Source organism: Choristoneura fumiferana, chromosome 4 (genome assembly GCF_025370935.1).
Source record: "Choristoneura fumiferana chromosome 4, NRCan_CFum_1, whole genome shotgun sequence".
In the NCBI taxonomy this organism is placed as follows: domain Eukaryota; kingdom Metazoa; phylum Arthropoda; class Insecta; order Lepidoptera; family Tortricidae; genus Choristoneura; species Choristoneura fumiferana.
The window spans coordinates 16,240,353-16,254,078 of record NC_133475.1 but is presented as its reverse complement, the minus strand read 5'-3'; the positions used below and the strand labels follow the sequence as shown (position 1 = coordinate 16,254,078).

The 13,726-nt window shown below is 36.3% G+C and overlaps 2 protein-coding genes across 3 annotated transcripts; one reads left to right on the top strand and one right to left on the bottom strand.

Annotated features, from left to right (window-relative positions):
• On the top strand, window positions 1–13,181 carry LOC141427552 (juvenile hormone acid O-methyltransferase-like). 2 transcript variants are annotated; one of them, XM_074087104.1, is made up of 5 exons: window positions 1–40; window positions 3,679–4,038; window positions 4,795–4,969; window positions 12,135–12,246; window positions 13,030–13,181. In XM_074087104.1, the coding sequence occupies exons 2-5, from the start codon at window positions 3,683–3,685 to the stop codon at window positions 13,161–13,163; spliced, it is 777 nt and encodes a 258-aa protein (XP_073943205.1). In that variant the 5' UTR covers window positions 1–40; window positions 3,679–3,682; the 3' UTR covers window positions 13,164–13,181. The 2 variants fall into 2 exon arrangements, with proteins under 2 accessions (XP_073943205.1, XP_073943204.1); XM_074087103.1 differs by lacking the exon at window positions 1–40 and having other exon boundaries at window positions 3,431–4,038.
• LOC141427137 (uncharacterized) lies at window positions 6,208–10,601 on the bottom strand. The gene is made up of 3 exons (XM_074086373.1): window positions 10,239–10,601; window positions 8,990–9,908; window positions 6,208–7,196 (listed from the first exon to the last, which is right to left on the bottom strand). The coding sequence occupies exons 1-2, from the start codon at window positions 10,408–10,410 to the stop codon at window positions 9,001–9,003; spliced, it is 1,080 nt and encodes a 359-aa protein (XP_073942474.1). The 5' UTR covers window positions 10,411–10,601; the 3' UTR covers window positions 6,208–7,196; window positions 8,990–9,000.
• Window positions 13,182–13,726: the final 545 nt, after the last annotated feature.

The following is a 13,726-nucleotide window of genomic DNA, read 5'->3' as shown; positions in this document are numbered from 1 at the left end:
CTACATGATTCTATTTAGATCGTCGGCAGTGGGCCGTCTGGTAAGTATTATACAGCGGTTATTAAATGTTTTAACTATAAGTAAATATACGTCATAATGCTCACAAAACACATCCTAAAAATTTACTGGCGACTGACAAAACGTCTTGACGTCTTTCGGCCAGAAGGTAGCACTCCCGATGGTTTCTAAAATCAGGCGGTTATCATTTTCTTCGTTGTTACATTTTTGCACTTCATTTTCGATACGCTATATTAATACAATATTTATTTCCCTTTTTAATATATTTTTAGTATAGTGTTATTGCATAGTAATTACGTACCGTAAACGTGGTTACTTTGCTCCGATATTTGCTCCAAATTCCTAATCTTTGTTTTATTTTGAAAATGTATATGCTGTGGTATGTTCATATATGTTTTTATGTAAAGTAGCTCATCCCTACTATCATGCTGGCTTGCTTAAACTACGTCATAATGTTGGCTTAATCTATACTTCTATACTAATATTATAAAGACGAAAGTTTTGGATTTTTGGATGTTTGTTACGATTGAACTCAAAAACTACTGGACCGATTTTAAAAATTCTTTCACTATTAGAATACTCAATTATTCCGAAATGTCATATGTATTAACAGAAAAAATTAGGGGCGTACTAAAACTACAATAATGTAACTCAGTGTAAAAAAAAATTGCCATAAAACATCTTTCATCGCATGCGCTGTAGAAACTATTGATTATAGAACAAAAAAAAGAATACATCAAGATCTACAAAAAACTTCACCATACCATATGTCCAACTATTGTAGTTATGTCACTATAACTACTTTTTTACTTTTTGAATTATTCAAATCGGACATTCCATTCAAAAGATATTACGAAATATAAAAATATCAATCTAACCAAAAAATGCTACGTTGACGCGCCCGGCTTTGTGCGTGTTGGGCTGTGTCGGGTATAGAGTCTCTAAGACTCCACTGTCCGTCTGTCTGTCTGTCACTAGGCAGTGTCTCATGAATCGTGATAGCTAGACAGTTGAAACTTTCACAGATGATGTACCTATTTCTATTGCCGCTATGACAACAAATACTAAAAACAGAACAAAATAAATTGTTAAGGGGGGCTCCCATACATACAACAAACGTGATTTTTTTGCTCGATATTAATAACGGCAACAGGTAGTTGCTTGAAATATTCACAGAATATTTATTTGTATAAATTTACTTTAAAAATAAATAATTAAATTCAAATAAAATAAATATTTAAGGTGGGCTCCCATACAGCAAACGTGGTTTTTTTTGCCGGTTTATGCTAATGTCTAATGTTGTATAGGTACGGAACCCTTCGTACGAGAGTCCGACTCGCACTTGGCTGTTTTTTTTACTTTGCCCGTGCGAAGCCGGGGCGGTTCGCTAGTATATTTATATTAAAACTTTAATTTTGGAGCAATGTTTCCCGGCGTTTGGGTAGCTATGCTCCTGAATTTGATTTTATTCGTAATTTATACTAGGAGGCGTTTGGTGCATTGAATTGATTTGGTGACAGGAAAAGAAAAGAAAATATCGGAGCAAAAATTGAAGCTCAGTGTTGCCACTTTATTGGGAAGTGTAATTGGGTACCGAAACTTCGACTTGCAAGACATTTAAACAAAATACAGAAACGGAGCATAGTTACCCAGTGGGGGCAAAGTAACCTCATTTTACGGTACCATCTAATTTGGCACTAAAAAGTGACTTGTGCGCCCAGGAACACTGGCAAAAGTACAATTAAGTGTAAATATTCTATCTATTAAATTCTACTGATGCATGTCTTCATGTTGTTGTTTGCCTCAATACTAACAGCAATAGATTTAGTACCCATAATGTCCCCCCCCCCCCTCTTGAGCCCTCTTATTCTGGGAGGAGGCCTGTGCCCAGCAGTTGGATGTATACTTATAGGCTGAGATGATGGTGATGATGATGATGAATGTCACGAATTGTAACAAATAAACCGGTTCGCTCGCGTTGTGAATATTTCTATTCTATAATATTTTTCACCTATGATGAGTTCTGTGACGTTTCGAGTTTGACAGTTTTAGAGATGTACCATTTATCGAGTAAACTATCGATTTTTCTAACAGTTATTCGTGCCTATTTTTGGAGAAGTTGCATTATATTAAAAAAAAAAATATTTGTCCAGTTTTCCGCCCACCGGGCCGCCGTTTTCTCGTTCTCGCTCGAAATAATACCTCAAACGAATTACAAACTCCCGACTGGGAGTTCAAAACCGTCTTTTTAAACCGTTTCGACATTTTGCCAAAAAATAACAACAAACTTAACGAGAAACAGTAACTAAAGTCAACAACAATAAATAAGAGAAATGAACAATAACAAAATACAATGCAAAGAAAATGCAACAGAAACTCAACTCGTATACAAGGCAGACGCACTCATACTGACAGTGATACTGACAAGCACTGGCCACAAGAGGCACAAGATGGCTGCGGCCGCGTTCCAAATAGCCGCGTTTACAAAATCTTGCAAGTTTTGTTTAAAAATTTAATATAATCTTAGTGTTCACTGTTATCGAAAAATGAACCGCGACAATTGCCGATAATCTTGTGTCACGTCACTACTCTGTTCCGTTTCACACATTGCGTCATTTAAAAAAATAAATATTTTTGTACCGTATTCGATGGAGTCTTTTTAATGGACACTGATATTGCTATATATTTTTAAAAAGTACAGTTTCAGTTTTATATTTTTTTGATTATTTTGCTTCAAAATAGAAATTATTTAAAAAATATATTTTGCGAACATAGTATGCGTAATTCGGAAAATTTTCAAGTGTCACAGAACTCATCATAGGTGAAAAAGAAAAATACAATAGACACGAGTCAAAGGTCCTCGCTGGTAGTGTTTTCATTTGCGCTCTCATGGTACGAGCACAGGGCGGCCACGCCGTACAAAATACGCGTTCTTGAATCTACATAGGCACGACGACGTCTGTACACGCGTCAATGTGTGCGTAAGCTGCACAGGGCTGACTATTGCAAAACCGTATAATACTATAAGTGCTACCAATGACATTTAAAGGTACTCATATGTAGGTATGGCTTAGATATGTGCAAATAAATGTAATCGTTAATCTTACCTATTTCGGGGGTATGCTGGCAAAACAGAATAAGTGGATTTTTTTAAAGCAAAACCGTATAAAAAATAAATATTGTGCACTTATCCGGTTCTGCCAGAATATCCTCGATTTATTTAAACCTACTTAAAATGTGTATGTTTGCGTATTTTAAGCATTATTATTTTCAATTACAATAGATATACGACTACAAACTTAAAAGAATTATTCGGTAGATAGTTATTTCATGCATTAATCGCGATAATTTCAGAAATCATTATTTATTTAGAAAAAGGAAGTAGGTAGGGTACCGTTACGATTTCGCAAAATGATTGCTCCCGAACTTAGCGCCGTGCGGCCGACATACATCGCGTCGCGCACCCGACTGCTTTCCTGCGGTTTTCCTGCAATCTGCGCTTGAGGGGTGGGGTAACTCGAACCGGTGCGGGGCGGAGCGTGGCCATTCTGTACGTTAGTACTATTATATATTCTGTGGTACGAGTTAAGACGCAAAGCGAGAGATAAGACGTTATAAATAGATCCTTCAACTAATCGATTATTTATTTCTTTGGATCAGTAACATGAACGACCCAAAATCATATCAAAAAGTAAATAACATGCCCCGTAAAGATGTAAATGAAATATTACAACAAAGCCCAATCAAATGGAAAGAAAAAAATGCAAGAATTATGGATATTGGTTGCGGAGACGGGAGTGTTACTATGGAAATTTGGCAAAAGTTTATGCCGAAAAATTTTTTGGAGTTAGTTGGGTGTGATATCAATGAGAACAACATAATATTTGCGCAAGAGCATTATGGAAGTGAAAATGTTAAGTTTATATGGTTGGATATTCAAGGAGGGGTTCCGGATGAACTAAAAGGAAGGTTCGACCACATTCTGTCATCGTACACCTTTCATTGGGTTATGGAGCAAGAGTAAGTGAAAATTATATTATATTATCCTAAGTTATAAGAAGAAATTATATTTTAAGTTGTTGTAAAATATTTTATATTGACATAAATAAATTTCAGGACTGACCATTGAACTCCCCTCCCGGGTCCCGGGTTCGATTCCCGTGTCGGGGCAGATATTTGTATGAAAAATATCGCATACTACAGCATACATAATACTGCATGCATAGGAAAATTTCGTGTCTAGATTCCTGTCCAGCGGTGGTGTAGGGGTTATAGCACGCAGCACGGATTGCTGAGGACCTGCGTTCGATTCCCAGCTCTGGTCTCTTTTTCTGGTTTGTCTGAGCATCCACGTCGCAATTTGTATTTTTGATATGGTTTCACGGGATACCCGTAAAATTAACAAATTTGGAGTTGAAATAAAAAATACATAAAGACTCCAAAAAACCAATCATAACAAGAATAACAGAAAAAGAAACAACAAAACAAAAAGAGAACTAAGGCGAACTTATCCCTAAAAAGGATACAATACAATACAATACAATAAATATTCTTTATTGCGCGCCCATAAATCAGTACAAAAAATCTATATATTACACATACAATCAGGGGATCTTTTCAAGCTAAAGGTAAACTTAAATGATAGGCGAACAGTAAGTTACGTACAGTGAATGAAAGTAATATTAATAACATACAAATAAATACCCAAAAACAAAACAACAATTAGGTAGGTAAAGTGACAACAACAATTATGATGACATCTTACTCATTTTACAGAGTTGCGTTCACAAATGTGTACGACATGTTAGCAGAAGGTGGCAACTGTCTCATCATCTTCCTAGGTCGCAACACTGTCTACGAGATTTACGATAGGCTTTCTCGGCAGCTGAAGTGGAATGAAGACTTAACACACGTCCGGACAAAATTTCTTTCACCGTATTTCGATTCTAAGGTAAGAAACCTATTTACATTTTAAGTGGACCATTTTCATAATGAACCTGTAGGATAAAAAATATGATGTTAAGATGATTGTGTAGTGCCGATACGCGACGTGAGTAGGTATCCTCAAAATTGCTATCTGTTTCACCGCGCGCTGGCTCCGTCCTGGCGTCAACAAGACCAACACAACATGTGCAATTAATAAATCAGACGAACTTACCCTAAGTGATGTCTGATGATAATTTTGTGAACGTTTCATCCGAAGAGATAATAAGTAAATTAACATGTAGTATCGACTTTACGGTACTGGATGCCGCGTTTTTAAGAGTATCTAGAAAAATAAAAATATTTATTGTCTCTGGTCACTCTTACCATAAACAGCTCCCTTCTATAATGTCACTTTTTTAGAGCTATTAAGTCTAGAATCTAGATAGATACTATCTAGATTAGTATCTATCCAGATTCTAAACTTAGCATGTAAGCTAGAATACCTACATGTGTATGCATGTAAGTATATTATGGTGTGTGTAGCTATATATCTCTGGGAACGACACAGGCATATACCTACTACACACCCTTTTTACCCGACTGCAAGGAGTGGTATTGTTTTTGCCAATACTAGAAGGAATACAAGTGGAGGGGTAAGATTGTTTAAATGGGAGGGTTATTATCTCTTCGGATGAAACGTTCACAAAATTATCATCAGACATCACTTAGGGTAAGTTCGTCTGATTTATTAATTTTGTTTCACGTTTCATCCTCGAGATAATAAGTAAATTAACATGTAGATATTTAGAGCTAGTGTTGGCAAATATCTATGGGGGAGACCCATTTATAATTAAAACTGTATATTATTTAATAGGTTTTTATTTTACACAAATAAAGTTTTTATAATAAACAAAACAGTCTTTTCCTTAAATTTAATTGAGATCAATAATAGTTATTGGTACTTAATCAACTTTCCCAGTTGGGACAAAAAATAGAAAATGTAGGCCTATAGAGTATACTCTGCAGGAAACTGCCAGGGTTTACTCTATATCCTTGTTAAACCTAAAATACTGAACACATGCCCATGTTTTTTAATTAATAATCTGAGGTTGTAGGTTCTTAATTATTTTAATACAACTTATACTACCTACACACCTATAAGGTACAAAAGTTCCCAAACTCAACTACAATCATAATCTTATTTATTATTATTATTTATTTTTTTTTTTTTTTTTTTTTTATTAATTATTAGAGCAGCTTAAGACAGAATTAGCAAATGTAGTGTCTACCATAGGTGTAACTGGTAAATTGTAATGCTTTGCAAAAACAAGAGATCTTGATGACCATCCTGCTGTCTTTTTAATAATATCTAAAGAAACTCCTCTATTATTTGCTTTGGACGTAGCTGCATGTCTGGTACTATGTGACGAGAACAAGGAAGTATCAATGCCGCTAAGCTTTAATACTTCCTTGATCCAGCGACTCACTGTTTGTGAAGATGCCTTTTTATAAGGCCGCTTAGATGTCAAAATAAGATAGTTTTCCTGATTCCTTAACAACTTTGTCTTATCTAGGTATGCAATTAGAGTTTTTGCTGGACATAATTGTGGATTTTCAAAGTAAGGTAAGTATAATGTACATGTTTTTCTAGTAGAAACTGATGTCTTAATTATATCTGTTATTAATATGGTAACATTGTCATTGTTAATATGAATGTCATTCACTTTAATAGATGAGATCGTTTGCACACGATGTGCAGTAGAGAGGGAAAGTAATGTGACAAGCTTACGAGACAGATTATCTAAACTAAGAACAGATGTATCTAGTTTGTTTAAGAAACCAAGCACAATATCCGGGTCCCATGTGTGTGTATATTTGGGTAGAGATGGTCTTAGCCGGTATGCACCCTTCAGGAACCTCTTTATGCACATATCAGTCCCAATTTTAGAGTCTATAAGCAAGGAGAGGGCAGAACGATCCGAGTTTAATGTGGCGTAACAGGCGCCAGAGTTGAATTCTTGAGATAGGAATGACATCACATGAGGTGTTGTAGCTAGAAACTTATCAATATTGTGTTGATGACAAAATATCCACCATTTTTTATAAGTAGTATTATATTGTTTCATAGTACCTTGTGCCAAGGATGACAGCATTACTTCTAATGAGTTCTCTGGCAAACCTCTTTGCTGGAATGCTTGCCGCAGAAGATGCCTGCAGCCAGGGTAAGCCGGTGGCTCAGATGATGTTGTGTTCTAAGTGGAGATAAAAGCAAGTTATTGTTTGGCTTAAATATAATCAGTTCGGACACTAAATGTTTATTTATTAGAGGATACCAAGCCTGGGAATGCCACATAGGGAAAACTAAAATGCCTTTTGCCTTGTCAGTTTTCAATTTTTGAAAGAATTTAGTGATCATGCAAAAGGGAGGGAAAGCGTAGAAGAAATGTTTGGACCAGTTGTCTGTGAATGCATCTATCTTATATGCCAAAGGGTCTTTTTTCCATGATATATATTTGTCACATTTTGCATTGGTTCTGTTGGCAAACAAGTCTATGTTGGGTTTACCCAAAGTCTTAGTTATTTTATTAAATGCATAACTGGCTAATTCCCACTCAGTATCTATATTATTATTTCTGGATTCCCTATCGGCTTCAGTATTCTCCTCAGACCGTATGTATGATGCATACAGCCAGATGTTTTTCTGCTCACACCATTGCCATATCTTTCTGGTTATTTGATTGAAGTGTTCATACTGAACACTGCCCATTTTATTTATACATGCTATGGCAGTTGTATTATCAATACGCATTAGAATATGGCAGTCTGATTTGTTTTTTGCTAATGAAAGTAGTCCAAAATAAGCTGCCATTAATTCTAGTGAATTAATGTGGTTTTTCTTTTCAGATTCACTCCAAAAACCACCTATTGTTTCCCCGTTACAATGTGCTCCCCATTTTAAAAGGGATGCATCAGTGAATATTTCCAATACATAGTCTTGGAGTTCAAATGATTGGTATTTATGCTGTATGTTTCTATACCACCATTGTAAATCTAATCTAGAGTCTGGAGACAAATTCATTGTTGCATTATAGTTGTCATCAGAATCTAATAATGCTAGGTATTTGTCTCTTTCCAGCAGCTTTGTATACAGCCAGCCATAGGACACAGCCGGGCAAGCTGCAGTTAATGTTCCAAGTATTTGAGCACAATCCCTAATTTTTAAAGATTTTTTTGATGAAATATTGTCAATTAGATCTCTAATTCTTAATTGTTTTTCAACTGGTAAGTGCAGTGTTAAGCTTTGTGAATTAATTAAAAAACCTAAAAATGTACATTGCCTTGAAGGTTGCATTTTACTTTTATCATAATTTATTATGAAACCTAAGCATTTGAGGACTTGAATTATATGTGCTGTGTTAGCTTTACATTCTGCATATGAAGCAGCTATACATTGTATGTCATCAAGGTAATTTACAACAATATATCCTAATTTACGAAAGTAGGTAATTACTGGTTTTAAAAGTTTTGTAAAAGTGTTAGGAGCCGTACAAAGGCCATAGGGCAATGCTTTAAATTCATACAATTTATCAAATCTAAATCTTAAATATTTTCTATGGTGATCTGCAATAGGGACCAAGAGGTAGGCCTCTTTTAAGTCTATTGTTGTCATGTAATGATTTTTGTCAATAAGTCTGATAGAGGTTCGAATATCCTCCATTTTAAAGTGTGTTGTATACACAAATTTATTTAAGGGTTTTAAATTTAATATAAAACGAAATTTTCCATTTGGCTTGGGAACCAGAAATATATGGGATAAGTACTGCCCAGGTGTGTCGTTACATGGTTGTATTGCACCTAAAAATAAGAGGTTAGATATGGCTTCCTGTAAGTTTTTATCATTCAGGTCAGGTATATTTGGTAGCGTAGTCTGTGTGGGTATTTTATGAAAGGGAATTTCATAACCCTGTATCCATTGTAAAATATGATGGTCTTTAGTTAGGATACTCCAACACCTAATGTAGTGTGTGAGGTTTCCTGCATGTACCTGTAAGTTATTTATCGCCGACCCCGAGCACGCTGGTAGCTCCTCTCCGGACGGTGTGCCTGTGGACGTCGTGCTGAGGGCTGTGCAGGCTTCTTCTGTTGGGATGATGGTGGAGCTGGACGTCGTAGTCCGCCTCGACCCATCATCTTCGACTGTGTATATGCACGAGGCGGACCATTCCAGTTTCCCTGTCGGGGTGCTGGCTTTGTAGGTATTGGTTGGGGTCGTTTGATTTGCTGGCTGGACTTTTCTATTGTGATTTTGTCTTTTATTCGGTCTGACAAGTTTGTACCAAACAGAAACTCATCTCTTGTCACTTCTTCAGTCATTTTTGAAAAATTTTTGTCAAGTAATGGTGCTATTAACACTTTCCTTGTGATATTTTCTCCATGGTGTAAGTCAGTTAATATGCGGCCAGTGTCGCTAAGAAGTTTCATTATCTTGATGTTGTCTGGAGATTCCTTAAGTAATTCTGTAATGGCCAGTCCAAGCGCTGTCAAGGCTAATCCGAGTTCCTTTTGTTTGTTAGCTAAAGTTTTGTCACGATTTTTGCAGGCTTCATTGATAGCTGCGTTTACCTCTCCATTTAATAATGGAGGTGACAGGAGCTGGCAGTTTTCTGGCACTAGGTATGCCTTGAGCATGAGTTCTTTTTCCTCTTTTCTAATGCCATTTTTGAGGGTTTCTGACCATTTAGATGCCAATTCGGCTAAAATGTTTGGTCCCCATCTATTTGGGGTTACCTCATCTAGCCCCAGTGCTAGCAGCAATGGGTTCGGTTGTGGTTGGATGTGCCCTTCAGTGTCTGCCTCGGTATCAGGAGCTGCGTCCGAGGGCACGTCGTCGTCGTCGTTGTCTTCTGGGCCTGTGTCATCCTCGCGTGCTGCGTCGTCTTCATGGATTGTACCGTCCTCAGGGCCTACAAGCCAAATAAACGATTTTTATAACAACAAAAAGAAAAAAACCTCGTGTCACGCACGTGTTGTTTTAGGTTATGTCATTTCCGGTTCACTATTTTAGGCATGTACCTGACTAGGGGAGCAGTCAGATGGGCTATGTGTCTCGCACTTTGCCTTTTTAAAATACCAAGAAGGACATCTCGTGTCAATCCGGTCTTCATGTTTAAACATATCTCGTATGTACATGGAAAGTGGACATGGAAAGTGTACATGGAACTGTCCTTATCCTCAGCTCACGTAATGATGACGTGTTTTTATTTTCAAAAAAACCTTGAACTCAGAATTCTTACCTTTGTCGTATTCTGTAACGATCCGCCTGGGCGCAGAGGGCCCGGCACGTGTCTGCAGCGGCGATCTTGAGCGCGTCCGTGATCTAGACCGACGTCCTGCATTCTTTCTTATTTTCTTTCTTAACTTTTCTATCTTGCGTTCGTATTTTGTTATTTTTTGCTGTTTATCCATTGTTATTACAAAAAAATATCGGGAGCTGCCGCGACATCCGTTCGCGCAAAATCAAAAGTGACATTATAGAAGGGAGCTGTTTATGGTAAGAGTGACCAGAGACAATAAATATTTTTATTTTTCTAGATACTCTTAAAAACGCGGCATCCAGTACCGTAAAGTCGATACTACATGTTAATTTACTTATTATCTCGAGGATGAAACGTGAAACAAAATTTCTCACGCACACTGCGCTGCGATAACCCTGCGACAATCCTCTTAACCAGAAATAACCGCAAAAACCTAGAATTTAAAAACACAAGTTTTATTCCGTACCTTTGTTCCCGCGAATAGTAAGTTAGAAAGCTTTCTAAATTTCGGGATTTTGAAAAACTTCTTAATGCAACTCCATGTCCCCCAAGGATTATGTCTGTTAAATGTCAAGTCTCTAGTTCCAGTAACCACGCACCTTTAAAATTAAACTGAAACAATTCGAAATATTCAGTTCCAAAATAAACTTTAAATAAAACACAATCTGGTTGAATTTTGAAATGAGAAAATTTCTAATTATTTCAGTTTTATTTTAAAGGTGCGGTAAGTTGTCAGTTAATTTCCCTAACTGTTTAAAAGATAATCAAGAATTACCTAAGTATTACCTAATCAAATATGCGTAGCGAATTAGCGTAAAAGTTTTATTTACAAGCTCGTTTTTTTTTCAATGTTTCTAACTATTTATTTTTATTCCCCATCTTTAGCAAAAGAAGTTAAAAAATGGATTTTTGGCGTTATTCTATATAGATAGATGTAAGAGTTATTAATTTTGAAACACCTTTGTATATTTAACTTACCATCTTTTGACCATATAAAAACATTAGAAAATCTCACAAGCCCAACAAGTGCAGGGCTCAGCAAGCGCTTAAATCCAGCAATTGATTTATCCTATCCTATTCCTACGAGTACCTACTTCCTACTTATATTATAAATGCGAAAGTGAGTGAGTGAGTGAGTATGTTTGTTACTCCTTCACGATGAAACGGCTAGATGGATTTAGATGAAATTTGGTATATAGATAGCTGGGCATCTGGAATAAAAAATAAGCTACTTTTTATTCCGATATTCCCACGGAATAGGGATAAAATCTCGAAACGACAACCGCTGGTCTTAGAGTCATAAAATTTGACAAATGTAACGTCAATGAAAACCACGATTTAATTTTCCGAAGTTCCCACGGGAATTTAAAAAAGTCCCAAAATTTCAATTCAGCTGCTGGATCTAATGATTTACCTACGTGTGCGAAGCCGCGGGTAAACATTAGCAGGTAATATTATAAATGTGAACGTTTGTGAAGATGTTACTTCATCACGTCTAAACCACTAAACCGATTTAGATGCAATTTGGTATACAGATAGTTTGAGTCCCGGAGAAGAACAATAATATAGTTTTTATCCTGAAAAAATACACGTATCGCGGGATAGCGATAAACGAATACTGTACTGTATTTATATAAAATCTACAAAAAATACTGTAACTGACTGACAGACTGCGTACAACTCAATCGACTGGAGCTAAATACTTAAAATTGGGTGTCATTTATCTCAAAAAGAAACCTAGTAACTAATTAAGATATTTTATTAATTACCATAGGATCCCCACTAGCTCACTTCGGAGGCAAAATCATGGGACGTACGTCCCACTTTGCACTTATTTAGATTTTCAACGATTGATTAACTTTAAAATATTTCCAGGATCCAGAAAGTGAGCTCCGAAATACGATGGAACGTATCGGCTTCAAGGATATTAATGTAAGAGCTCCTCTCAAAACCTTTATTTTTGACGGTGGCGTGAACGAGTTTAGAGGTAAGTATTGGCCGTGAAATACTTATTTATATTTCTAGGTTTCAGTTTATCAACACCAGAAAGTCATAGATGCATTGCCAGTCCAGAAGGCTGAAATAGCTTGAGATAGAACTGCGTCAGGGTTAGCCAGTATCATAAAATGAGATCAATAATGAACTATTTAGGGCTACAAAAAAAAGCAAAATAATTTATTTGCCATAATCTCTCGCAACCCTGAAAATCACTTACATAATTATGAGTCGAATACGCAGAAGGTTTCGTATTACCGTACTGAAAAAAATATCTTTCAGTTTTAGGGTTCTGTAGAACTAGGAGGTTTCGTAGTATCGCCATGTCTGTCCGTCTGTGTCTGTCTGTCTCTCTGCCTGTCCGCGGGTAAGCTCAGAGAACGTTAGTACTAGAAAGCTGTAATTTGGCATAAATATACATATCAGTCACGCCGACAGTGGAAGAATAAAAAAGTAAAAAAAATTACACGGACTTGCTATTAAACACCACAAAATGGGAACATTCGTTTGCGTACAAACAAACAAATAACCTTTCACCATAAACGCATTTATACCTTCTCCGTTTCGTCGTGGGTAAAAATAGTAAGAAGTATAGAAAACTTGACTTCTACCTGAAGAGAGATTTGTCTATTGTGGCAACCCCCACGCTACACAAGGCACCTATTTACTGAAGTATCAAGTTACATAAGAAGTGTTATCTAAAGTGGTGTATTAAGATAAGTGTATTAAGTTAACTGTATATAGTTCAGGTAGCTAATGAGTTATTAATTTTCAGATTTAATGAAGTGCTTGAATCCTTTCGACAGTCTTAAAGCCAAATGGGAGGAGTTCATGGATGACTACGAGAAATTGAATCCTGATGCAGGGACTATTGAATATCGATTAATTATTGCTTACGGGTCAAAATAAATACAATTTTACTTTAAACCATGTTTTTATAATACACTTGACTATAAGTAGCTTTGCACGCGAAATCCATGAGATCCGAGAGTTGCTTTGATCCTACTAATGTTATATGTCCAAGTTGAGAGGTTAGATTAGACGTTTGTTACTCAATCACGCCTAAACCGCTGAACCGTATATATGAAATTCGGTATACAGGTAGTTTGAGTTCCGTGGAAGGACACAGGATAGTTTTATCCCGGAAAATTGCATAGTTCCCGCGGGACAGCGATAAACGAATACTAAGTGGACGGAGTCGCGGGCAACAGCTAGTTTTATAGAATTAAACATTAAATTAGCAGAAACAATGAGAATAGGTAACGATAAGGTTTGATTTGTATCGAAGTCTCAATAAAAATAAAATAAATAAATATTATGGGACACTTGACATCAAAATTGACCTCAAAGTCAAAGTCAAATTCAAAATATCTTTATTCAATTTAGGCTATAACAAGCACTTATGAATGTCAAAAAAAATCTACCACCGGTTCGGAAAAACCTTTGCTGAGAAGAATCCGGCTAGAAACTCA